General features: G+C 44.3%; 1 protein-coding gene across 7 annotated transcripts in view; it reads left to right on the top strand.

Moving 5' to 3' along the window:
• HPS5 (HPS5 biogenesis of lysosomal organelles complex 2 subunit 2) overlaps positions 1–26,038 on the top strand; it is a 43,155-nt gene that overhangs the window by 2,963 nt on the left and 14,154 nt on the right. For 5 of the 7 annotated variants that reach the window (XM_075567682.1, XM_075567680.1, XM_075567679.1 and 2 more), the window contains exons 2-15: positions 4,625–4,779; positions 6,929–7,039; positions 8,678–8,742; positions 11,269–11,461; positions 17,681–17,814; positions 18,262–18,477; positions 19,484–19,555; positions 19,916–20,004; positions 20,854–21,032; positions 21,860–22,018; positions 22,413–22,572; positions 23,998–24,121; positions 24,779–24,928; positions 25,523–25,594. In XM_075567682.1, coding sequence (XP_075423797.1) covers positions 4,672–4,779; positions 6,929–7,039; positions 8,678–8,742; positions 11,269–11,461; positions 17,681–17,814; positions 18,262–18,477; positions 19,484–19,555; positions 19,916–20,004; positions 20,854–21,032; positions 21,860–22,018; positions 22,413–22,572; positions 23,998–24,121; positions 24,779–24,928; positions 25,523–25,594 — 1,832 coding nt within the window. In that variant the 5' untranslated portion in view covers positions 4,625–4,671. Of the gene's footprint in view, positions 1–4,624; positions 4,780–6,928; positions 7,040–8,677; positions 8,743–11,268; positions 11,462–17,680; positions 17,815–18,261; positions 18,478–19,483; positions 19,556–19,915; positions 20,005–20,853; positions 21,033–21,859; positions 22,019–22,412; positions 22,573–23,997; positions 24,122–24,778; positions 24,929–25,522; positions 25,595–26,038 lie in introns of those variants that run through there. The other 2 variants (XM_075567686.1, XM_075567684.1) reach the window with 2 other exon arrangements.

Here is a 26,038-nt window from a genome sequence, read left to right on the forward strand (position 1 = left end):
ATCCTCATTCCGCCTCGGTGGATTGTAACAGATCATTTCTGAACAGTTCTGGAAAACATGACTAATTCTTACTAGTAAATTGTGATTTAAAATGCTGTGGGGTGTTTATTTTTATTTATTTTTTAATGGATTTCATAAAATCTTTATTGTATTTATGGAACTGACCCTTCTGCGTTGGTAATAGTTAAACCATGCACTTATTTTTGTGTTGGTTCTGTCACCGGTATTCACTAAGCTCTGATAATAGGTTCACGTTAATAGCCGTTAACACAGGATGGAGCCCCGATATCTCTTATCAGAGCCAAGTGAACCCCCTCCTAAGTCTTGAGTGTATTCACAGTATATACAGGACTATGTTGAAAAATGTATCTTGTCTGTATAAAACAAGTCTCTCCACCTAGCTCTCTTAAAGGTGTGTGCGTGTGTGTCTATATCTCTCTCATTTTGGTTAGATTTTAATACATAACAATGACTATATTTTGCTAAAACATTTTGCACGCAGAAGCTGGGATATCTTTAACACCTGACCTGTTGGGGGGGGGGGGGGGGCAGGGTCTAGAAGACTGTGGTTGAGCACCCCTGCCTTTTTGGGTTCTTGCTAAACCTCTATATAGAGTTTCCCTCTTGGTCCCTGTGCTACACAAGGCAACACGTCTTCTGATTTCTGAAGGGTTTCAACTCCGGGGAATTATCCATTTAAGCATCAATATGGGAAACGTTGAAACTAAAAACCATGTGACAGTCAGATGGGGGGAAACCCATAATCTCCTATTGTACATTGGGTTATCCCATTAGGAGCCAGACAAAGGAGTCTTTGGCATCCCACCACAACGTTGCCTTTGAATAGTGCAGTCATTCCCAGGAGCGCATGGCAAACGATCGCAGTGACCACGTTCCACGTAGTAATAAGTCGGACGCTTCAAAGTATTAAGTAATAATGGTAAATGATTCCGGATTGTACGTTCCTTGGGAAGGGGCCGCCTTCCTGCTGTCTCCGCTTAACATGTATGTACTCTTTTGTCATACAATGTTGTACTGCACTGCGGAATATGTTGGCGAGATACATACAGTAACACTCTGTATTGCTAATCACACCCTCACTTTTTTTTTGTTGTAAATTCTTTATTTTTAATCTTATAACAATTGACATACATAAGACAAACAAATCATATATTATACAGTATTATATTGGCATCCCTCATAACTGCAAATATCATAACATCAAAACAGTATGTAGAGCAATGTTAAAGCTTCCTTGCTTATATAGTACAATACAATATATTATATAATATGTAAAATAAATATAATAAACTAATAATAATATTAGACCGTCACAGAACAAAACATAATATAACGTAAATGAGCCAGACACTAAATTATTAATCCAAATTATCATTAGCATCCTGGTTTTGGTAGTTAGAAAGGGAAACTATTTCCTCTTATCTGTATATTCTACCCACGGCAACCACAGGAGTTTGATATTTTCCCATTGTATACAGTATATGATAACTTCCATTTTCATAACCCCGCACATTCTCGAATCCCATAGTTCTATGCTGGGTGCCTCTAGTTGTTTCCTGTTGGCAGCGATGGCGCACCTTGCTGCATCTGTATTAATAATGCACACCCTTTTTTCTATTGGAATGCTTTGCCGGCCCCTGTAGGAGCACAGGCTTACAGCACCTATACCCCACCCCATGAGGCCTGCGGGACACGCGTGGTCGCCACCCCATGAGGCCTGCAGGACACGCGTGGTCTCCCCACCCCATGAGGCCTGCGGGACACACGTGGTCGCGGAGTGCTCGGAAGTGGCCCATGGACTATCGTCTTCTGCTCATTTTTATTTGACTTGACTCACACGGAAACCCCCTTCCTTAAGGATGCCTCCCTGGCATGCTCCTAACATCCCTCAGCCCTATTGGTACTAGTTCCGCGGCTGGACCAAACTCCATGCTGTCTTACACCCCCTAACATCCTCACCCCCAAACCTTAATGGGACCAGGTGTGCAGCCGGACCATATACCGTCCAGAGGCGCATCCTCCGTCCCACAATGAGCGGCCACTTTACCTTTTGTTTCAGCATTGCCCCTTATCCCCTCTAGAGTGTGAGCTCTCGAGATCAGGGAACTCATTCCCTTCTGTGCCTGTTTGCGCTTGTTTGCGCTTGTTTGTATGTCATTCTGTTTATGTAATTTATATTAATCTGTACCCCCATTATCCTGCACTGTTGAATATTTGGGCGCTTTACAAATAAAGTATAATAATATTAATAATATAAATATATCTGGTACACATGTAATATATGCTAGCAAAATGATGAAGTATAATTATTGAAAAGTCCTTAAATCCAAAGTGATATTATAAGATTCTCGTGCCCTTTCTCCTCCAATTCTTTCTGTTATTGCCCCTTTCGAAAAGATCTCTGCCTCGTGTATATATGACTTTAACTCCTATAATGTTAGTATTTTAGCCCCTGAGCATGTCCTGCTATTTTTGTGTTTGTCAAAAACATGATTTGTATAACCTCTAGTGTCTAAGGTTACCGTGGTAACCTTTAGACTTCATTGGGCTCTGGGGAGAGCTTCATTTTAACCTTTATATTTCAAACGCTTATATCTCCTGAACGGAGCATAAGAATTTACATATGAAAACGGCGTTCAAAACGGCAAGAAGATGTCTTAAAACAAGTAATAATATTGCACACACCCATTATTTCCCCAACATCCACACGTGTAATAAGAATATAGCCTTGCACTATTTGATATATGCAACCTAATTGATGATGTGCTTCTGATTATTTAAACACGGGGAAAGCGTTCCTATTATTTAGGGCGTCTGCATGATGTGGTGAGGCAGAAGGAGAGCGTGATATTTGAGACCGTTCAGTGAATCTGATCGACGTGAAAGTGCTGCCTAATGGGATTATTACGTGGTGTCAAAATACCATTGGCCTTGAGGTTTCGGAAATGGCTCTCAGGCAAAGAAATCTGTGAAGCGCGCGGCGTCTTTCCATTAACCAGACACACTTGTTATGTATATAGTACGCTTTTATTTGAAGAAGAAATGTGTTTATCACCACTGCTAATATGTCTCTCTTTATATTTTGCAAGAACCATTGGGATTTGGTGTGGGGGGGATGGGAGGGTGGGGGGATGGATGGGAGGGTGGGGGTATGGATGGGAGGGTGGGGGGATGGGTGAGGGGGATGGGAGGGTGGTTAGCTCTTCCTGGGTTCAAGGTTCCTCTGTCAGCAATGGAGTAACATAAAATACAGATTGCAGCATATATCCTGTATCATTCTGCATGACGGGTGCAGTTGACCTAAGGACGGCGCTTTGCTATAGCATCAATACTGGAGGAGAAGGCTGCGATCCCGGGGGGGAGGAGTGGGGAGCGGGGGGGAGGAGTAAGCCTGGGAAGGGCAGTTACTGGCAGAGCTGCGCCGGCTACCTACGCCGTGCTGAACTTGAAGTGGGATAGGGTTGCTTGCTTTACTATCCTGGCTTTTTAGTGGGACTGTCCTGAACATCTCTGCCAGCTGGAGCTGGGACAAATTGGTCCCAAATGCGGAGATGGCTCGCCGTTCCTATGTATGGTTTGTGGGCTAAATTCAGTAGGAAGCCGGTGTGAACTGGGGATGTACAGAGAGGAGGGAGACGGAGGAAAGGAACGCGGGACGCCGAGCCAGGTCTCCGCAAAGAGAATACACAATGGGATCTGCAGCCAGCCACCATCACTTATTCTTATGTAACTGCGCTTAGCTTCAGGAGGCGCCCGCACGCAGGATAACTATTTCACAGGGGGACGGTAATCATTTGGCTCTGTAACAGGGATAGTCTGAGGGTGTAAAGTTTTGCCGATTTTTGCTTTGTAAAAAGATCACAACTCCAATTCCCTGTACTTAAACATTTTATTTTAAGGGTGATCGACGTTTCGATTCCCAACCAGGTTACATTTATTGAGCTGTGCTATTTGCTCTTGCGCTCTCTCTCTGCTCTATTTCGCTCGCTCTCTTTCGCTCGCTCTCTTTCTCTTTCGCTCGCTCGCTTTCTCTTTCGCTCGCTCGCTTTCTCTTTCGCTCGCTCGCTTTCTCGCTCGCTCTCTTTCTCTTTCGCTCGCTCTCTTTCGCTCGCTCGCTTTCTCTTTCGCTCGCTTTCTCTTTCGCTCTCTTTCGCTCGCTCGCTTTCTCTTTCGCTCGCTCGCTTTCTCTTTCGCTCGCTCGCTTTCTCTTTCGCTCGCTTTCTCTTTCGCTCGCTCTCTTTCTCTTTCGCTCGCTCTCGCTCTCTTTCGCTCGCTTTCTCTTTCGCTCTCTTTCGCTCGCTCGCTTTCTCTTTCGCTCGCTCGCTTTCTCTTTCGCTCGCTCGCTTTCTCTTTCGCTCGCTCGCTTTCTCTTTCGCTCGCTTTCTCTTTCGCTCGCTTTCTCTTTCGCTCGCTTTCTCTTTCGCTCGCTTTCTCTTTCGCTCGCTTTCTCTTTCGCTCGCTTTCTCTTTCGCTCGCTCTCGCTCTCTTTCTCTTTCGCTCGCTCTCGCTCTCTTTCTCTTTCTCTTTCGCTCGCTCTCGCTCTTTCTCTTTCGCTCGCGCTCTCTTTCTCTCGCTCTCGATAATATACTATGTCTCTTTGCAGGTGATATAGTGTGCAGTTGCATATAACAGAACATTTTGTGTGTCTCCATGACCTCTGCATCGTTGGTCCCAGAATCCTTCAGCCATGTGCTGGCAGAGTTTGACTCTCTTGACCCTTTGCTTTCAGTTCTCCGGTTGGATTCTAATCGTTTGAAGGTTCGTTAATTCTCATCAGTACTGCTTACAAAATTACTTTGCCACCTATTCCTTTCAACTATTTCACTAACTACAACGTGATATCCTAATAAAATATAGATCTTTGATCAGATTAAATACAGTTTCACTTTCCTGATCACCCAGTAGTTTTCCCATTCAAATAATTTCATGGAGTCTTAAATATGGCTGCCGTAATATACATCTCGGATGCACTGACCTTGGCCACTTACAGACGCACTTACAGAACACCTTGCTACTGTCTCTGTTAGGCTGCGTCCATGCAGCGGAGGAGTGCGCACGAGTGATGTCACAAGCGTTTTGTGGGCGGCGTCTCTAGGGGCGTGTCTGTGATGTCACGGAGCTTGTTCGCCCTCATTGGGCAAACCGCTCACGTGACCTGCCCGTGGCGCCATGGAATCAGATTGTACTGATTCCTCGCGCACCGCGCGCCCCCTCCAGCTGTCGCTCACGCGCAGACTATGGGTGCAATCAATGCCTTTAGGCAATGTGATCTCGCCGCGCACAGTCTTCGCCAGCATGGACGCAGCCTAATTTCTTACCACTTAGATTGTAAGCTCTTCGGGGCAATGATTCCCTTTCCTATTGTTACTGTCATGTGAAGCGCTTCTTCCCACTGCGTGTTATAATATTATGTCACGTGTGTTACTGCTGTGAGGCGCTATGTACCTGGATGGCGCTGCATACATACGTACATACTTGCATACATACATACTTGCATACATACATACTTGCATACATACATACTTGCATACATACATACATACATACTTGCATACATGCATACATGCATACATGCATACATGCATACATGCATACATGCATACTTGCATACATGCATACATGCATACATACATGCATACATACATACATACATACTTGCATGCATACATACATACATACTTGCATACATACATGCATACATACATACATACTTGCATACATACATACATACATACTTGCATACATGCATACTTGCATACTTGCATGCATACATACATACTTGCATACATGCATGCATACATACTTGCATACATACATGCATGCATGCATACATACATACATACATACATACTTGCATGCATGCATACATACTTGCATGCATACATACTTGCATACATACTTGCATACATACATACTTGCATACATACATACTTGCATACATACATACTTGCATACATACATACTTGCATACATACATAGTTGCCTACATACATACTTGCACACTTGCATACATGCATACATGCATACTTGCATACATGCATACATGCATGCATGCATACATGCATGCATACATGCATGCATGCATACATGCATGCATACATGCTTGCATACATACTTGCATGCATACATACATGCATACATACATGCATACATACATGCATACATACATACTTGCATACATACATACATAATATTCTGCTTGTATGTCATCCACACTCGTGTTCATTTTTTAAATCTCTCCTCCCAAAAAAATAAATAATTACAGCGTAAATTAGATGAATAGAAAAAGCTGTTCCATGCAGCGGTGAGAGAGTGATTTTACTGGGGTGCAGACCCAGAGTACCACTACTATATATTATTTATTATTATTATTTTTATTTATTTTTTGTAAAATTCTTTGCAAAGAGCTTGAATAAATACCAACCTTTCTCCTACCAGGCACAGTACCGTTGCTTTTCAGTCTGCTTCCACCACTGACCTGCTTGAGTGGTGACGCACATTTTAAATAGCTAATAACTGTGGTCTGGGCGATTTTTGTACATTCGTAATAGTGCAACATCAATGCTGCTTATCAGGGCCCTGCAACTGGCTTTCCAAAGGGGCCGGGGTCAGAAACCAATTGGATTTTGGATACTTTTAAAGACTTCCCAGTTATTATACTGGTACATTTTGAAAGTGTGTATGTAGGTAAAAAAAGTGACAAAAACCCTCCACAGTAAAGCGTTGTGTGCTCATTTGCATGTCATTTCCCAGAATCCCTTGCTGCAGTGGAAGTGCTGTGTGCTGGGTGATTATGGTGAAAGTCGGGGTTGCAGACCTGTCTAAGACATGCAAATGAGCATACAGTAATATTTCCATTTGATATATATATTTATTTATACCGCATTGTCTGTACTCCTAATTGCAGTGTACATGCCTGGCGGTGTCGCGGAAATGGCTGGCGCTGGGCACTTCTGGAGGAGGACTGAACCTCATACAAAAGGATGGCTGGAAACAGAGGCTCATTCTTACGCACAAGGTAAACCTACCGCGTCACAGACTGCGCCGGCTGGGCCGTGTTCTACTGACGCAAAATGAGGTCAATTTCTCTCGTGCTTTTAACCCTTTTGCTGCTAGACACGGCCCTGCAGCGTTTTGCGGGGAGTCATTCTGCGGTGCCACATTCATAAACTTCTAAGACTGTTTTGCACATCTGTCTGTGGGATCAATAACCATCATATGATTATCCTACTTCCTGTGTGACCCCTTTGCTACCGTTTGTGCCAAACACTTGTGCTTCTCTGATTTTTAGGGTGTAAACTCTTTGGGGAAGGGACTTCTTTTCCGAACGTTTGACGCACTTCTTCCTATTGCATCCAGTGTTATTTTGTTGTGTTTCTCGCTGCTGCGACGCGCTATGTACTGTACATGGATGGAGCTGTGCATACATACACTCCATGTGTAACTATTTAGCAGGGACTGTACCTCCTTTTCTGTCTCTGTATGGAATACCTGCTGCACCTATAGTGCCTATAGCTGTCCGTGTGTGAGGGCACCATTCTCCATGTCCATCTGGTTATTTGTGTACAGTAAACAGCCTAAAACTCCCTTGCTAGGGACCAACCCCCACCCAAAATAGACAGAGGAACTAAAGCGTACCCGTTTTCCATGCAGTGTGTATTTGCATGGGATGTGGACGTCCGAAGTGGACTAATTGCTCCTGTATAGTCAGAGGGCTGCCTCGGTCTTCAGAGATTATTAGGCAAATCTAAGTATTGTTCAATCCGTGCTGAAATGATAAAATTTTCCTTTAGTTCACAATGGTGTTTGTACTTAATAAGGGGATAATAGTTTTACGCCAATGTAAAAAGTGATTTACGTGTAATAATGCTCCCTCTACCAGTGAGGGAGAGTGCAGAGATCAGCGCAGTAAAACTAAACGCTAGTAACATCCTTTGAGCGCTTCCGTCAGTATAATTAGTGGATTCCTGTTACTGTAGCGGTGTTTGGAAGGCAGTAGAACCGGTTTGGAAATTCCCTTTTTAGAACTGTTGTTACCAAACAATATTTAACTCCCCCGGCTGCAATGACATCCCCCTTTCTGTCCCAAGGTTGTGATCCGTGACAAGGAAGCATGAACCCACGTGACAAGTGGGAAAAGCCAAATAAATCCATTGGTTTTCTTTGGCACTAAACAAACATTTGGCACAATCTGATCATTTCATAACCAATGACTTGTTTTGCGTAAAATCGTTGCGTTTGTGGGTCAACTTCTTAACAGACAGTATAGGTACCGTGTGACATGCAACATGCGCCATGCAACATGCGCCATGCAACATGCGCCATGCACCATGCAACATGCACCATGCAACTAACAATCAACTATTCCTGCTCCAATATAACGGGGTTCTTAATAATAGCAACTTCAAAATCACGGTCGTGTTGGGAGACCGCTGCTGTCCCTGCTGCTGTCCCTGCTGCTGTCCCTGCTGCTGCCCCTGCTGCTGCCCCTGCTGCTGTCCCTGCTGCTGTCCCTGCTGCTGTCCCTGCTGCTGCCCCTGCTGCTGCCCCTGCTGCTGCCCTTGCTGTGTTGCAGGTTGGGGGGGACACAGAGCAACTTGGGAACTGTTCCTAATACTTTGTGACATCATCACTGCACCCTTTTCTTTTTGCCCAGGAAGGGGCGATTTCACGAGTTGCCTGTTGCCTTCACGATGAAGATTATGTCGCTGTGGCCACCAGGTAAGGGTGTCTCCTTGCAGCCCTCTTGGCCAAAGTTTGTCCTTTCAATTGGGAGCAATACTTATTTTTTTTGTTTTTTTTAATTTTTTTTAGTTTACATACATCTTTCCTCCAGTGCACTGTATCTCTGTAAAGCGGTAATCCAAGCGGCACTTAAAATAAAAAATATATATTTTTGTTTTAATATATGCAGCCTTTGATTACACTTTTTTTTTTTTTAAATTGTAAACTAATTACCTAAGCTGTCGGTTGATTAGTTCACCCGTGATCGATCAGCACAGATCCTATTTGCCAGGGTTCCCTAAATGGCTGCATTTCAATCAATCCTTCAGTCAGTGTAACTCAGCAGCTACAATGTATTCTTGTATTTACTAAGGTAACATTATCTATTGTTAATGAACACAGAGCTACTGAGCGTGGCCAAATGTATACAACAAAACACAAAAAATACTCAAAGCTACAGCCAATGTGACAAAATACATAGTTACATACTTCAATATTAGTATTCTCACGAGTAAGGGTCATTTAGTTAAACCTTTTGACCAAAGCGTTACAGGCATACCCCGCTTTAAGTACACTCACTTTAAGTACACTCGCGAGTAAGTACATATCGCCCAATAGGCAAACGGCAGCTCACGCATGCGCCTGTCAGCACGTCCTGAACAGCAATACCGGCTCCCTACCTGTACCGAAGCTGTGCGCATGCGGGGAGACTATAGAGCCTGTTACAAATGCGTTATTTACATCAGTTATGCACGTATATAACGATTGCAGTACAGTACATGCATCGATAAGTGGGAAAAGGTAGTGCTTCACTTTAAGTACATTTTCGCTTTACATACATGCTCCGGTCCCATTGCGTACGTTAATGCGGGGTATGACTGTATAAGCCTGCAGCCACGTCACGGCATGACCAGTCTGCAGCCACGTCACGGCATGACCAGTCTGCAGCCACGTCACGGCATGACCAGTCTGCAGCCACGTCACGGCATGACCAGCATGCAGGTCCCTATATTACTAAGTTAACATCTATTGTTACAGTTTGCAGCTCAAACTGCTGGGAATATTGGCAACAAATAATCACAAACAGAAAAGTGTTAGAGATCTTGCACTGCTGGGGAGGTGGGTTAAAGCCTGCTATAGAAATCACATGATGCTCAGTATATTAAAACTAATTACAAATGGCATTAAGAGTTGAATTAAAAACCAAAAAAATGCTGTACATATTATCTAATAAGACAGAACTGATTTCATTAAACAAAACACATGTGGGATATTGCATGGATTGCTCCTTCACCTAATGTGCTCCATCCAATTACTGACATACCATGATCCGTCATGCATTCGGGGCACATGTACCCAACAGAGGACATCCAATTGGTTACAAAAAACAGAGATGAAAGGCTCTTTGGGGGTTATTCACTAAAGTGTGATCGTGCCGATGAAGCACTACTTAACAAAAACTCCCACCGACGTGAATGCAAATAGGGGGTTATCTGTCTTTTTGCAGAATTAAGTATTTATAAAAAGGGATATATATATATATTCATTCGCTTAATACAAAAGTTTAAGTAAATACATAATTATAAACTGCCAGGAGCCATCTACAAAGTTTGCTCAGTTGTGTTATTTTGTGTTTGAAGAGCAGAGCCGCGAGCTTAGAATGTAGAAGGTATAAAAGCAAACAATGAGACATGAATGTTGACACATCTCAGTTTCCTTTACTCCGGTGATTTCTGCAGCTAATCCACTGACACCTGAGAGGCTTCAGCAAGACTGCGCCGTCCTAGTCCTGCGCAAAGCGCTTTCCTTGGGATACTTTTCTTATTCAGTGAGAGGAGGGGGGGTTCACCTGGGAATGCGGATCATCCTGTAGAGCAGGGGGGCGCAAACCTTTCTCCGTGCGCAACCCTGCCTGCTCCCCTCTGCGGCTCGGCCCCGGCGTCAAATGACGCGCAGGGTCATGTGACATCATGTTGACGTCACGTGAACCCGCGGTGTCATTTGACGCTGGGTTACCATGGCGACGTGTCGCAGGAAGGTGTGTGTTTATAGAGGCTTTAATTTAAATGCCTTGGGGGAGAGCATGGGACCTCTATAAATGCAAGTTACCTTATCTCCCTGTGACTCGGCACCAAAAACATAGATTGTAAGCTCTACGGGGCAGGGTCTGTGTCTGCAAAAAAAAGGCTCTGTGAAGCGCTGCGTAAAACTAGCAGCGCTATACAAGAACATGCTGATAATAATAATATTTTGAAGAACTGAAATACAGACACTATGACCCAAATGTAGCGACGAGCGCTTTTCATTTGAATGACCCTTCAGGTTTAGCGGTGTTCAATAAATCTGCGTCGGTGGAAGAAGATTTAGAAGGGTGAGAATGCTAAGAAGCGGGTGTGCGAGGTTTCCTGAACGGAGCATTCTGATTTTTGTTTTAATAACGCTGATTTTGTGTTCCCTGTGAAATACCCGACGCGCCTCTTCTAAAGCAGGCGGGCATCATTGTTTAACTTGGTGTTTCTGTAGCCAGGGCCTCGTCGCGGTCTGGGAGCTGAACCAGGAGCGGCGTGGGAAGCCAGAGCGCGTCTACGTGTCGTCGGAGCACAGGGGTCGGATGGTCACGGCCCTCTGCTGGGACACGGCGGTACTGCGGGTGTTTGTAGGGGATCATCTGGGCAAAGTGTCGGCTATCAAGCTGAACTCGTCTAAGCAGGGAAAGGTAACACATACTGTATGTTCTGTGTTTAGAATTCACATACCTGCGTGCAAGTCATGGAACTAAAGCACAGAAAACCTCTACCTGAAATATAACCTCCTAGGGACCTTTTTGCTATGGGAAGTCTGATCACTTCTGTCATTTGTAGACACATGCTGGTGTACTTAATGCATGAGTATATGTATGTAATTAATTTCACTTTTTTGCATAGAAAAGTGCCTGTCCCTATTTATAGCTATCCACACACTGTTTAGAAGACATTGCAGAAAAGCAATTCGTAGGTCATTCTGGGATGGTATCACAATGCCAAACGGTTTTGATTAGGCATAGTTAATTTCACATACATTGGGTTACTCTACATTTCTGGCCTAATACATGTAGGTTTTCCTTGTTCGATTAGGGGGGGGCACACTCAGGGCTACTTTATGGTCCGTGAGGTGCAGAGAAAGGAAAAAGTATGGGGGGGGGGGGGGGTCCATCTCACCTCTCACCTCTCACCTCTCATCTGGCGCTCCTCTACTAATCTCCTCTACGGCTCAACTGTCGTTTTTATGATTCAAGGAATTCTATTCTGGATCGTTCTATTGGATTATCCAGGGTTCCCAAATTTTATAGAACCGTTCGGTAGATCGTTTTAGGAAAGCCGTGAGTTTTTCCATCCTCATTACTTCGTTAAGTCTATTTTTCACCTGTTGTTTTGTGGGGGGCGCTGTCTTCTTCCAGGAGTATGCCACCGAGCATCTTGCTGCTGTAAGAATAAAGGAGATTAATTTCCATACTGGGCGATCGATCTCCTCTATCGGTCTGCCCAGAAGGAAGGTCAGTGGATCCATAGGGATTGTGAGACCTGTGATCTCTTTTATTGAATCTTGTATTATAAGCCAGTATTTTTGGATCTCTGGACATAGCCACCAGATATGGGCCATGTCCCCTTTATGTCCACAGCCTCTCCAGCATGGATCCGATGCCAGAGGGTAGATTTGCTTTAGTCTCACTGGGGTAAGATACCAGTGATACATTATTTTGTAGACATTCTCCTTCACCGTGGTACATATGGATGTTCCTGAGGCCGCGTCCCATATTTCTTCCCAGTCCTCCCGATCTATAACTATGTTAAATCCCGCTGCCCATTTGAGCATATAATCGTGTGCGGTAGGGTTTGCTGGATTCTCCATGCCGGCATATATTTGCGTTATTAGACCTTTTTGATGTGCTCCTTCTCGGCACAGTTTCTCAAATTTCGTGGTAGGGGGAAATTTCAACGTTGGGGACATTTTTTGTAGGAAGTGTTGAATTTGGAGAAATTTGAATGTATCTAGGTGAGGTACTTTCAATTTGGTGCGTAATTCTTGGAGACTCAGGATCAACAGATCCGCGATCACCCTGACCCCCAGTGATTTAAATATGTCGAATTGTTTAGTCTCACATCCTGGGGGGAATTTAGGATTGTTGAATAGTGGGGTTAGCTGTGAACTGAGGGAGGAGAGCTGGTATTTAGTTTTGGTTTTCGCCCATATTTCCCATGTGTGTCTCATCGCTCCCAGTTCGAATTTGGGCGCCATATCAGTTCCCCTGTCACCGCACCAAAGATAAGCTGGCAGAAAAGGCGTTCTGGAGTATTGAGATTCAATTGTTAGCCAACATAGCTGGTCTGGGTCCGAGTTCCACATGACCGCTTGTCTTAATTGGGCTGCTTGATAATATTTAGCAATGTCTGGGACCCCCAGTCCTCCTTTTGTCCTGGGCGCCATAAGAACCGACCTAGATACCCTGGGTCTCTTCCCTTGCCAGATAAATTGAAATTTTTTTGTTCTGGATAGTTTTTTAGTTCGGAGCCAGGAATATGGATCGGGAGCGTCTGGAAAAAGTATAATAATCTGGGGAGTATATTCATTTTTACTGAGATCATCCTCCCGATCCATGAGATCTGGTAGCTTTCCCAATTGTCCAGGTCTTTTTTATTTTCTTAAAGAGGTTTGGATAGTTATTTTGGTAAAGACAGCTGTAATTCCTTGATACATGTACTCCCAGGTATTTGATGTATGAAGGGCTCCACTTATAGTTAAAGTTTTGTTTCAATGTCTGCATCTCGGGCTCTGACAAATTTAGGTTGAGGGCTTCTGATTTATCGCTATTTATTTTATATCCTGATATTTTGCCAAATTCCTTTAATTCCTTGTTGAGATTGGGAAGAGAGATCTGGGGTTGCGTTAACGTTAGAATAATATCATCTGCAAATAACGAGACTTTATAGTTTTTTCCGCCAATTGGTAACCCTTGTATATTTATGTTGTCTCGTAATTTAGACGCCAAAGGTTCGATTTGTTAGGGCGAACAGGAGGGGGGATAGGGGACATCCCTGTCTCGTTCCATTTGTTATGTTGAATTTCTTAGCGGAACCGCCTGGGAGTTTCACCACCGCAGATGGACTGCGGTATAGCGCTCGGACCCCTTCTAGATACGCCTCTTTGAAGCCGAATTTCTGCATTATTTTGTCAAGAAATAGCCAATCGATTCTGTCGAACGCCTTCTGTGCATCTAAGCTTAACAGAACCGCTTTGGTAGCTGTGAGGTGAGCATGATCAACGATATTTATAATTTTGCGGGTGTTATCTAAGGCTTGTCTGCCTGAGACAAACCCCACCTGGTCGATGTGTCTTAGTCTCGGTAATATCGGATTCAATCTATTTGCCAGGATTCTGCTGTAAAGCTTTAGATAGTTGTTTAGTAGAGAAATTGGTTGATAACTCCCACAAAGCAGTGGATCTCTACCCTCTTTGTGGATTATGGCTAGGTTGGCCTGAGTCATTGATGGGGGGATTGGGTTGCCCTCCATGAATGAGTTAAATAAGTAAAGCAGGTGTTTAGATAGAATCGGGGAGAACCTTATATAATAGACATTGGAGAAGCCATCAGGGCCAGGGGCTTTCGAGATTTTTAATGTTATTATTGCGGCCGCCAACTCTTTTTGGGTGATCATTGCATTAAGTGTCAGATTTTCCTCCTCTGTCAACGTGGAGTGATGTGAAGATTGACGCTCAATATCAGTGTAGACCCAGAGAGAATTGTAGAAATGAATGAAGATAGGAACTTGTCATAAATCCATAAGGTCATATATATGATATAAAGTTAAGGGGGGGCAAAATAAAAGACCTAGCGGTCAGTCAGCCAGACTACCGCAGATGTGGGCAGGAGGCAATCCGATAGATAATTACTAATGGGTTCAGAGGTGGGTATCCCCGCCTTCCCTCCCTGAGCCCTAAGGTTATAAAGTTTCGTGTAGAATGCGGTAAATTCTTCTGCTATTTTCTGCTCGTTATAGATTATTTCCCCCGATCTGTTCTTTATCGCAGTGATCTAGAAAAAAAGGGGAGTACAAAATGATTGGACCCCTGAAAGAAATCACTTAACTGCACACCACTAATTAAAATGTATCTTTAATAGAATTACTTAAAACATATATTACCAAATGATTGTGTAACAAAGATAAAAATAAATTAAATCATAAATAACCTGCACCTGAGTCACCAATGTATATTGATGGAAAACCACAACTACAATTAATAATAGTAGCGTATATGGGACTGATGGTGCATATAGTCAGAGTTCTGGATCTGTAGCAAACCAAATAATAAATAAGTGATAACAGCAATGAGGAAAGGGATGTGATCAAACAAATTAAATATAATATACAATCCACCTAATATTAGTATGTGATATTCAGAACCCCCCAAAAGTATTGCAGGGAGGGAACATCATGTGTGCAGCCACCATTGGACTAGCACCTATGGTGCAACTAATGTGAAATAAATCCACAGCACATAGGCTATAGTAAGCACACAAACTACTTTTATTCGCAGTGATCTAGGAGCGTTTCTGTATACCTCTTAGTTTGCTAGCTAAAAGTCTGTCGGCCTTGTTGCCCTTGTCATAGTATTTCTGGCTAGTCCATGTGAGGGCTTTTTCTACGTCTTCCATTTGGGACTGTTTTAGCTCGTTCCTGGCTGCGGTCAAGGTTTTGTAATTTTTTTTTCGAGGGGTTGGCTTTATGCTGCTGTTCCAGCTTTATAATTTTATTTGTCAGATCCGTTATTAGTTTTACCTTGGCCTTCTTTCTGTGGGATGCAATTGATATAAAAGTTCCCCTGATTGCTGCCTTATGGGCTTCCCACAGAACCGCCGGAGATTCGACTGTACCAACGTTGAGAGCGAAATACTCCCTAAGAGCCGCTTTAATTTCTTTTTCTACTTCTGGATGGTTCAGTAGGGAGTCATTCAGCTTCCAAGTGTAGGAGGTCAATTTTTGAAATGGGGTTGACAGGTTTTAGGGTGATAGGGGCATGATCTGACCAAGTAATGGGGCCTACGTCCGAATTGGTGGAGGCTTCCAGAACATTTTTGGTAGCAAAAAAAATAGTCTATACGAGAGTATGATTGGTGTGGCGCCGAATAGAAGGTGTAGTCTCTTTGGCCCTGGTGTCGGATTCTCCAAATGTCCATCAAAGAGTATTCCCTAATAATCGCCTTGGATTGTCTCTCCATTTTCTGGGAGGAAGCTCTTTGCGAGCGACTTAGAGTTGAGACTCTGTCCTCAGTGGAGTTTATCACCATATTAAAATCCCCACCTATAATCAAAGAGGATAGGTAGGTAGGATCAATTTTTTCTAACACTGTTTTGAGGAATTCTGTTTGATTTTCATTTGGCGCAGTGATGTTGACCAGGGCGATCGCCGTACCCGCGAGTGAGCCATATACCATTAGAAATCTACCCTCTGGATCTAAAGTCGTTTTGGTAATATTGAATGGGGTTCCTTGTCTGAGTAGGATAGCTACAACACGCCTTTTACTTTTAAATGATGAGAAGAAACCCGTCGGGAATACATTGCTAATTAATTTGGGCAGCTCTTGGGATGCAAAATGCGTCTCCTGGAGGAAAATGATATCTCCTTTAGACCTTTTCAGGTCCTGGAGCGCTAGTCTTGTTTTTCTGTTATTGTTCAAACCTTTCACGTTTAGTGAAACAAGTTTAATTTCTGACTGACTAGCCATTTGGGTGCTGGAGTGTTATTCCCGTTGAGATCGCGCCCTTCCCACCGGGAGGATCCTCATATCTTAGATCAGAGATAATTTTTATCCCCTCTGGGGGTCGTTTTCTACGTGTGAAGTTCAGGTTGGGTGGTGATAATGGTCACGCCATATGTTGCCTCTCTCCCCTCCTGCCTCCCTCCCCTCCCGCCTCCCTTCCCGCCCTCCCCCACATCACCACTGACTGGGCCTGGAAATGGTTGATACGCCTCTGTATACGTTACAAATGCTCAACAAGGTCGACCTCAAAGATACTAACTGAGAGGACCAGAGCCCGCATGAGACTGAGGTGCAGGTCTAAAACAAGTGTAAACGTGTAGAGGTATAAACTACAGTGATTGATTGTTAATGATTACGAGTCTGATTAATAGACGCAGAACAGTTTATCAGCCCATCAGGGTTTCTGACAATATTTTCACTATGTTACTCTGTGCTTAATACTATCCTATCTCTATATCTCCTCCTACAATAACCCCTCCACCTCCTTCCCCCCGCCCTCACACCCCCCCCCTCACTCCCCTCCCATCCCGAATCCTCGCCCAGGAGGAGCTACATTAAGCCAATACCTGGGTCCGAGCTTTTCTTGCACAGCCGTACCTGAGCCATTGGATCCCCCCCCCCCCCTTAATGGGCCATACGCCCAAATGCCGGTACCCAATCCCAGCGGTATCTACTGGAGGTCCTTAGCAGACCTCATCCTACTTTACCTCTTGCTGCTGATCCTGTCCCAGCAGACTCTTTCCCCCCCCTCCCCTTCCCTCCCTTTACCCCCTCCCACTCCCACTCCCACAATGCCAATTATTATATTGAAATATAACCACTTCACACCACTGATTGGCCATAAATGTTATATGATGAGTATGTAATTCCACTATTTTGTTACATTTCCATTGGTACTTCTCTGGTTGCATGCAAGCAGGTACCCACTATACTTGTAAACTTTAACTTTTTTTTAACTACAGATAATTATTAAAAAGAATAGCTGTGAAAGGTTGGAATTGTAGGTGATGTAATCAAACACCGATGAGCGTGTTGCAGAAATGCATAATCTAGCATTATATGTAACTGGAAAGGAACCGTTATTGATGTACAAAGACTTTCCTACCACAAACCTGCTCTGTGTTTCCCTTTCACCAGACAGCCGCTGCTTTTGTGATGTTTCCAGTTCAGATTATCACAAACGTCGACTCCCGTGTGGTTCAGCTGGACTATTTAGAGGGCAAATTGCTTATATCATCCCTGACGCGCTCCTATTTATGTGATACAGAGAGGTACAATGCTTACAGTATACACTGTTACCACTTATGTACTTCAAACTTTTACCGGTGCAATCTCAAATATTTCCATTCTTGTCATATCTTTTCCCTAAACCTTTTCCAGGCTCTGTGCAGTGACTATTACTAGTATTTGTGCAGAGAGGGAGGACATTTTGGGGTCGTGAATAATTGTAAATGCTTTAATTTGTGGGGTTTCTTCAGAGATCTTCAGTGAATTGTCCATGGTAGGAAGGCAGCGAGTCACTCAAGAAGTTGAAGAAAAGATTTCTTTATTGAACGTACATATTCCTCCTACGTGTTTTTCTGTCCCAGCTGGGACCAGCGTTCAGGTCTTCACCTCTTTTTGAGTGACTTGTCCCCATGGGACCTACCCAAGATCGGGAGGAGGTTGGCACTGACTAACGAGGACTTCTTCTTTTTTTTTTTTTTTTGCCTACAAAGGGAAAAGTTCTGGAAAATTGGCAACAAGGAGAGAGACGGGGAATACGGTGCTTGTTTTTTTCCCGTTGGGAGGAACTCCGCCGGCCAGCAGCCGGTAATGTACTGTGCTCGGCCCGGGTCAAGGATGTGGGAAGTCAACTTTGAAGGAGAGGTGTTAAGTACACACCAGTTCAAGCAGCTCTTGGCATCTCCCCCTCTTCCTATTATCAATTTACGGTAATGTACTGACCCGCTCGCTCTATAAATGTTACATGTGACCCTTCTGCTGGACTGGAGTTCATGGGCGAGGGAGGAGGAAGATGGGGAGAGGATGACTCAGTCTGTTTCTTAAACACTTTTATCTCAGAGGGGCCTGCTACTCATTAACTCAAAAGTTGAGCCTGGTGTCACGGTATAAGAACACACGCTAACTTTGTTTGCAATAGCTAAACCCCATCGTGTAATCCAGATGGGCACAGTTCTTGAACATGGTGTTTCTGTAGTTCTTTAAGCTTAAGCGCATATATTTATCTGCACAAAGGGGAATTGGACGCCTTCCATGTTAATTAACTTTGGTACACTCTCTTATATGTAAATATTTGGTTTTCCTCCTTGGTCTCGTGCCATAATATGACCGCATATAATACGGAAACATTTTATGTGCCATGTATGGTACCCCAGTGGTGCGCTAACTGGGGGGCGCGCGAGAATGTCTGTGGGGTGTACACAGGCCCCACGCGCTTCCCGAAGGCACTTTAAGTGCCGGAGAAGCGACGAAGGCCTCCGTAAACTTACCTTGGCTCTGACGGCTTCTGGAGACGCGTCAAATGATGCCCTGACGCCGGAGCCGAGGTAAGGGGGGGAGGGGCGGCGTGCAGAGAAGGGAACAGCCGGCAGGGGGACACAGGGAAAAAAGATGGCGCTCCCCTGTGGTACACTATGCTTTATGATGAAAGTTGAAGCAAAAACAACACTTGGTTCATTAAAGGAAAATTTCCCCTGGATGAAAATGTTTCAAATATTGGTTGCATTTTGAAAATGCAAAATGATATGCAAAAAAAATATATTATGGGACTGATACCAGAAGATTATATAGTTGTCCTTGTACCCAGAAACATACACTTCAGAGTATTTCATTCCTCCGGCATGGAATATGTTAAGATTTTGGAATTCCTTATCTATATTGATCTATTTACAAATGTTTCTCCCCCCCCCCCTCTGTCTTCTTTCTCTCTTCCTATAGGTCGGATCCTCAGTATGACGCCACCCCTAGTTCCCCACAGTCTCTAGCATTTCCAAAACTTTTGTACTTGAGGTAAGAACTCCTAACACCATTAAATAAATATTGTTTAGTCCTTCACCATATGTTCATGTTGTATTCGTTGCCTTTGAATCGGGCTGTGAAAACATTTGCAAGTGTCCCTCCAGCAGAACGGTTTACCCGTCTTCCACCCAAGAATACTTTAGGAACACTTCGGTTGATCGTGATTTTTAATGTTGTATTTTTTGTATGTATGGCAGTAGTGACTTTTTGTGCATAGCCTGAACAGGACTTCACGGTCCTCTAAAACAGGCCAAGTCACTTGCCTTGCCCTCAAGCTTATCTTTGTGATCGGCTTCCATGCTGTAAAAAGAAACCAATAATACTGCTTCTTTTTTCCTAACTTCTTGTTAGTGAACACAGTATCCTGACCTGGACAGATCGGGGGGTTTATATCTTTATTCCCCAGAATGTCCATGTTCTGCTCTGGAGTGAAGTGAAGGGTGAGTACCTTGTTGCTTGTTCTAAAGCTTGCACTCTGTTTGCTTGGTTATAGATTTGTGATACCTGAAGGGTTAATACATAACAATTTAGTTGTTTCTAAGTATGTTATCTACGTGTCAAAATATTATTACTGCTAAACCATTTTAATGCTTGGAGCCACTGAATAATATGTGGACTTCCACTTCAGGGGCAAAATATACAGTGTCTAATGTCGTCAACAGCAAAGCTTTACGAGAAGGAACACAATGACTCTTTTTATGATGTGCGAAGGACCACATGCAACCTCGTTTAAGAGATCATGCTAGGGATTTAGAGCCAAAGCCGTGTGTCACTTTTAACCATGTTTAACACAGGACATACTTGAGAACGAAGGGTAACTCTCAATGTATTACTTCCTGCTAAAACATGTTATAAATAAATCTGTAATGGATGTTACTTTCCCGGAGGTTAACGCTTATCCAAAAGCAATAACTGTTGTATATCTCATTAGCCCAGTTTGCGCACCCCTGCATTAAGGCGTAATGTGCTGGTAACGTCGCGTTAAATCACTTAACGGCGCTCTCTGAGGCTCTGCCCCTTCGTGCTCGCTGCTGCTAAAGTGTGAGGATGTGGCGGGTGTTTCTGCAGTTTAGCGATTGCGGCCAACCGTGTAATACCTCTGTTAAGGAACCAGAAAAATGTGTCATGTACATTACTTCAACGTAAGACTTATTTGTGGACCGCAAAAATGGCAAACTCGTGTTGTGAATTGAAATTCTGTTGCTGTAACTCATGTCTTCTGTCCCGTATGGATGACTTCGTGTGTCCCCAAGTGGTTTCTTAGGCGCAACTGTTTCCGTCTCCTGTAGATATACAAGACATATCCGTGTGTAAGAATGAAGTGTTTTGCCTGCACGTGGATGGGAAGGTCTCCCACTTTTCGCTGTTGCCAGTGGAGAGATGTGTTGAGCGGCTGATTAAAAGAAGCTGTTGGGCTCTGGCTGCCCGGGCATGCCACCTCTTCCAAAATCACATCGTCTCCAGCAAAGTGAGTGAAGACCAAATGGGCCACGCACGCGTCGTACAAGCTGCCTGTGCGGCTTCACAGGGTGTCGCAGGCTCATTCGGCACAGTTATTTATGCATAATATTCCTATATTAATGAGCGGTACCTGTTGCCATTTCACCGTGACCAAATATCCGGCCGCAGACTGACTCTCCACCACAGCGGATCTGCCCCTGGAACCTCTGCCGCCTCCACTATAAGTTCCGTGTTTAGTGCGTGGTCTCCTGTGGTACCATCCTGTACCTATTATCTATTCCGGCCTAAACCATCACATTCTTCCTCTAATTCTCAGGCTGCGTAGTCATTCATCGGTGGGAAACCTATCCAACCAACACATTCTGTGACACAAAGTACACCCTCGCTTATAAATGTATTGTCAAACGCACAACCGTTCAGTTGGCATGGTCAGGACCCAGTGGTAAACGGAAAGAGATTCTGATGTTTTCGTCATTACTTTCAGTTCTTTTTGACCTGATGATAATGTGCGCAAGTTCGTCTTGGTCTTCGTCGTCTTCGTGGATTCTTGGAATAGCCACCCAACAAAGGTCTCATAGAGGCTAATACAGTAAAAGAGTTAAACTGCTTAATGTAGACCATAAGGATACATTAAATATGATCGAAACCGAAGGGTTTCATCGGGTCTAAGGTTTCACAGCAGATTGAGAATGGGCAAACGAGGTGGGATAAGAGCTTCTTCTCTACCCATCAATGTATTTAATTGGCATGGATCTGTTTTAAATAAGACAGCAATAAATTGGCCATGAACACGTTCCTACATAACCTAATTTGTTTCCGTCCTTTTCTTTTAAGTCCAGGAAAGTGTTGCCCATCGAGAAACTGGAGCATCTGAAGGCACAGCTGGACCTTGTAACGCAGAGTGATGTCATCAGCCAACTGGAAGACGTGATCTCCAAGCTAGAACCCGTGGATTCTGCCTGCAGCAGCAGACGGAGCAGCATTTCCTCCCATGTAAGTATTGCACAGACTTGTACGTGAGGGCTTTGTGAGCAGAGACTGTATTCTTTGCAGGCTGAACAATGAGATCAGGATTACATGCTGAAGGTTCCTTGTTTAGATGCCAGATAGGACTATTACAGTGTCCTTGTTTGATAAAATGTTGCCAATAATGATGCAGTACAATATATATATCTCACTTTTAGGGATGTTCTTGCATATTGAGGGTTTGAAAGGGTAATGCTATATATTCTGAATTGGGTGTTGAGACCGTTTCCGCCTGACAATTTGGGGGATTTGCAGCCGATTCGTATTGCATAGACTTGCCCTCTATATTGTTGGCCCAAGGTCACGCAAGGGTAAATTTGGCTGCGGTTTTCCTTTGGTGAAATTCCCATTTGAATTGCAGGAAAGTTTCAACGTGTTGGACTGCGGGATTTATCGTGTGATCAGTCGGAGGGGCAGCCAGTCCGATGGTGACTCCGGCTCCCTGCACAGCCAAACTCTGTCGGAGGAGGAGCGGCTCCGGGAATTCTCCTTGCAGCACGAAGAAGAGCACGCAGAACTGGGTAAGTAAGGTCCTCATCTGTCGGGTAACTGGTTTTACAGGTCATCTGATTTCTAAACAGACTAGGAAATTAATACTCGCTTACATTGGCCCAGATGCAACAGTTTACAAGTGGAAGATTCCCAGCATGTGTGGCTAGAAATTGAGGTAATTCAGTGGCCAACTTAATATATTGTGGCTACCGTGAGCGGTAGAGCATGCCAATAAAGCAAGCGGAAGGATCTTGGTAATGGAATTAATTCATTTGGATTATTGCTGCAAAAACGGAGCAATTGTTCAGAAGACATATATTACATTAATGTCACATGCTGACTTGAGGCCTTGACTTAAAGACGCAATCCAAGCCATTTTTTGTTTTTCCCCTTCATTTTATTTATGCAGGATTGAAATAGGGGGTATGTGGAGCTGAACCCCATTCATTTCAGCTATGGGGACCCCCTGCTTCCTGAGATACAGACCTCCAAAGGGGGTGCCGGTAGCCACTCCAGGGTTCACTATATGATTTTAAAAGATCCTGCGGGCCAATGGGAAGCTGTGACATCATCCTGTGCGGCTTCCTATTGGCCCATGTGATAAGGAAGCTGAAAACTTGCAGACGATACCCGCACTCCCTTTTGGAGTTATGTCTCTCCGGAAGCAGGGGGTCCGCGGTGGAGGTATGTCTCTCCGGAAGCAGGGGGTCCGCGGTGGAGGTATGTCTCTCCGGAAGCAGGGGGTCCGCGGTGGAGGTATGTCTCTCCGGAAGCAGGGGGTCCGCGGTGGAGGTATGTCTCTCCGGAGGCAGGGGGTCCGCGGTGGAGGTATGTCTCTCCGGAAGCAGGGGGTCCGCGGTGGAGGTATGTCTCTCCGGAACCAGGGGGTCCGCGGTGGAGGTATGTCTCTCCGGAAGCAGGGGGTCCGCGGTGGAGGTATGTCTCTCCGGAAGCAGGGGGTCCGCAGTGGACGTATGTCTCTCCGGAAGCAGGGGGTCCGCGGGAGCTGAAATGAATGGGATTCAGCTCCGGATACCTCCTGCTTCCAACTTGTATAAAGAAAAATGGCTTGGCTTGCTCTTTTTTTTTAAATGTGTTTTACCTACATCTTGCATTTGGTGACTCTACACCAGATTAGGTGGAGAATTTAGCATAATAAAATAACTCATTGTAACATTTGTCTGGTGATTCTAACTGTCCCGCTCCTCCGAATCGCTACCTAACACACGGGGCAAAAGCAGTAACCGTTACCTTGAGAAATGGAGAAGCATTTTTGGAAATGCGCTTTTAAAAGTGTAAATTTTCTATCCGTAAGGTCTATAGCAATATACATGGCGCCCAAAATGTGTATTAAAATGAGAATATACAGTAACCCGTATCATGACCTCCATATAATGTTTGTTTCCTTGCATGTCATGTTTTTATTTTATGTCATGAATACTTTCACTCGTCAGACAACGTATCTCATGCGTCAGTGACGGTCGACAACGATCGGAATGAGACTTTGCTCCCATTTAGCATCCCATTGCCATTTCGTTCCACCTCTCCCCGTGTGTCTCTCCAGGCGGTCAAAGAAAGGTAACCACTGTGAGCCGTGTCATGTCCATCGTTCATCGTCTCCTGATGTAAAGCACATGGGACCTCTTCCCTGACTGAGGCCATGCTCAAATACACAGCCTTGTCTCTGTCTAGTGTAGAAAAAAAAAATCTAGTTCCAGAAAACATGTCTAACGAGAGTGAATTCAACGGTTTGCGGGGGCAAAGCTTCTGGAAGAAGGTAGCGCAAAGTGGGCGTGTCGCTGCCTTCGTAGGTGAACCAGTTAAAATCCAAGTGTCGCTAGATCTTTCTTTTAAAAATCAGGTGATCAATTATTTGGAGCAAGTACTAATGTTTTATTAATCTTTTGTGTACAATGCCAGTGCTATTTAATCTATCACCTCAGGATCTGATCCATAGAGTGCGGCTTAGTAACTTAAGATTCACAATGAAGACTCCCAAATTTTAGGTGTCTCTTGGAATTGTGTGATCCATGGTTATGACGCTCAAATGTCTGACAAACCCAATGCTTGTTTTTATAGTGTGGACATAGCATCCATAACGTCAGCAACACCTTCCCGGGAATATATCATACATACGGTTTACCACATGGGTTAGTTGAGGCTTTTTGCCCCATTAAGTTAAGAACTGACTGAATTGCAAGACACTCCTGTATTATTATTATTTTTTGGCTCCAGTGTCTCTAGCTTTGTAAGAAAAACCACGGAGAAGATCGGAGCCCTTCACATGAGCCCTGATGTCAGAACGAGGCCGGAAGTGAAGGAAGAGGAGCGGCCATTTGCAGGATCTGTGACTGGGCCATCGTGCCCAGAGGAAGACAAGCATGAGTGAGTCACATGATGCATATCTCCAATGTACGTCTATATCTCTTTTCTTAATACTTGGTTCACAGAACTAGCATCTCCAGCATGGTTTTTAGTTGAGCGAGAAGATGCAATAGAGCAGTGTTTCCCAACTCCAGTCTTCGGGGAACCCCAACAGGTCAGGTCTTAAGGATATCCCTGCCCCAGCACAGGTGGGTCAATCAGCGGCTTAGTCATTGTGACTGAGCCACCCGTGTTGGAGCAGGGATATCCTTAAGACCTGACCTGTTGGGGTTCCCTGAGGACTGAAGTTGGGAAATACTGCATTAGAGAACTGAAAGAACTTCCTCACAAACCAATAAAGAAATGAATCCGGCCTGTAATTTTTTTTTTGGTCTGGCTGCAATGACCCCCTGGTTCCTTGGAAACATATATATATATATATATATATATATATATATATATTATAATTGCTAGTGTTTTCCTTACCTTTTAGGGAAAACAAAATGGTCTCCAAATCTCGCAGACCAATAGGAAGCCGCAGTGTCATGGTGGTGACGTTGCAGGTGCCTATTGGACAGTTGCTTTGTTTGTTTGACAATCCTTGTTTGTTTACAGGGTGGATATTCACCAACAATCTGCAGAAGTTCTCAAGCTAGGAGAGCTGAAAGTCGCCACAGCAGAAGCCATGTAAGTAAACCAGAAAGTAACCGTCTGCTTTGTGTTTGACTTGCACAACAAAACTATGACTGTGTTATCTAGTAATGCGGACCAGGGGGTCCCCAGAGCTGAACCGTGTTATTTTCAGTTTCAGGGACCCCCCAGGTTACTGGTAAAGGTCCCTGTCACGCACGGCACACCTGTGAGCATGTGGCCTGCATATGGGACAAGGGTTAATCCACAGCTCTCTAGCTGGCCCAGTTTTCACCTTCGCAAAGGTCCCTCAAATGAACATTATCCCCCTCAATCCACCTCCATATACCACCTGTCACGAACAGCACACAAGTGAGCACGCGAGTTAGCTATGCAACCAGGGTTACTGCACACGGCTACTCTGGCCAACTCTCCTTTCTCCTCCGCCAGGAGTTCATATTAACCCATTACTCTATTCCAATCATAGCCATCTGCTTTCAC

Source organism: Ascaphus truei, chromosome 12 (assembly GCF_040206685.1).
Source record: "Ascaphus truei isolate aAscTru1 chromosome 12, aAscTru1.hap1, whole genome shotgun sequence".
NCBI lineage: Eukaryota > Metazoa > Chordata > Amphibia > Anura > Ascaphidae > Ascaphus > Ascaphus truei.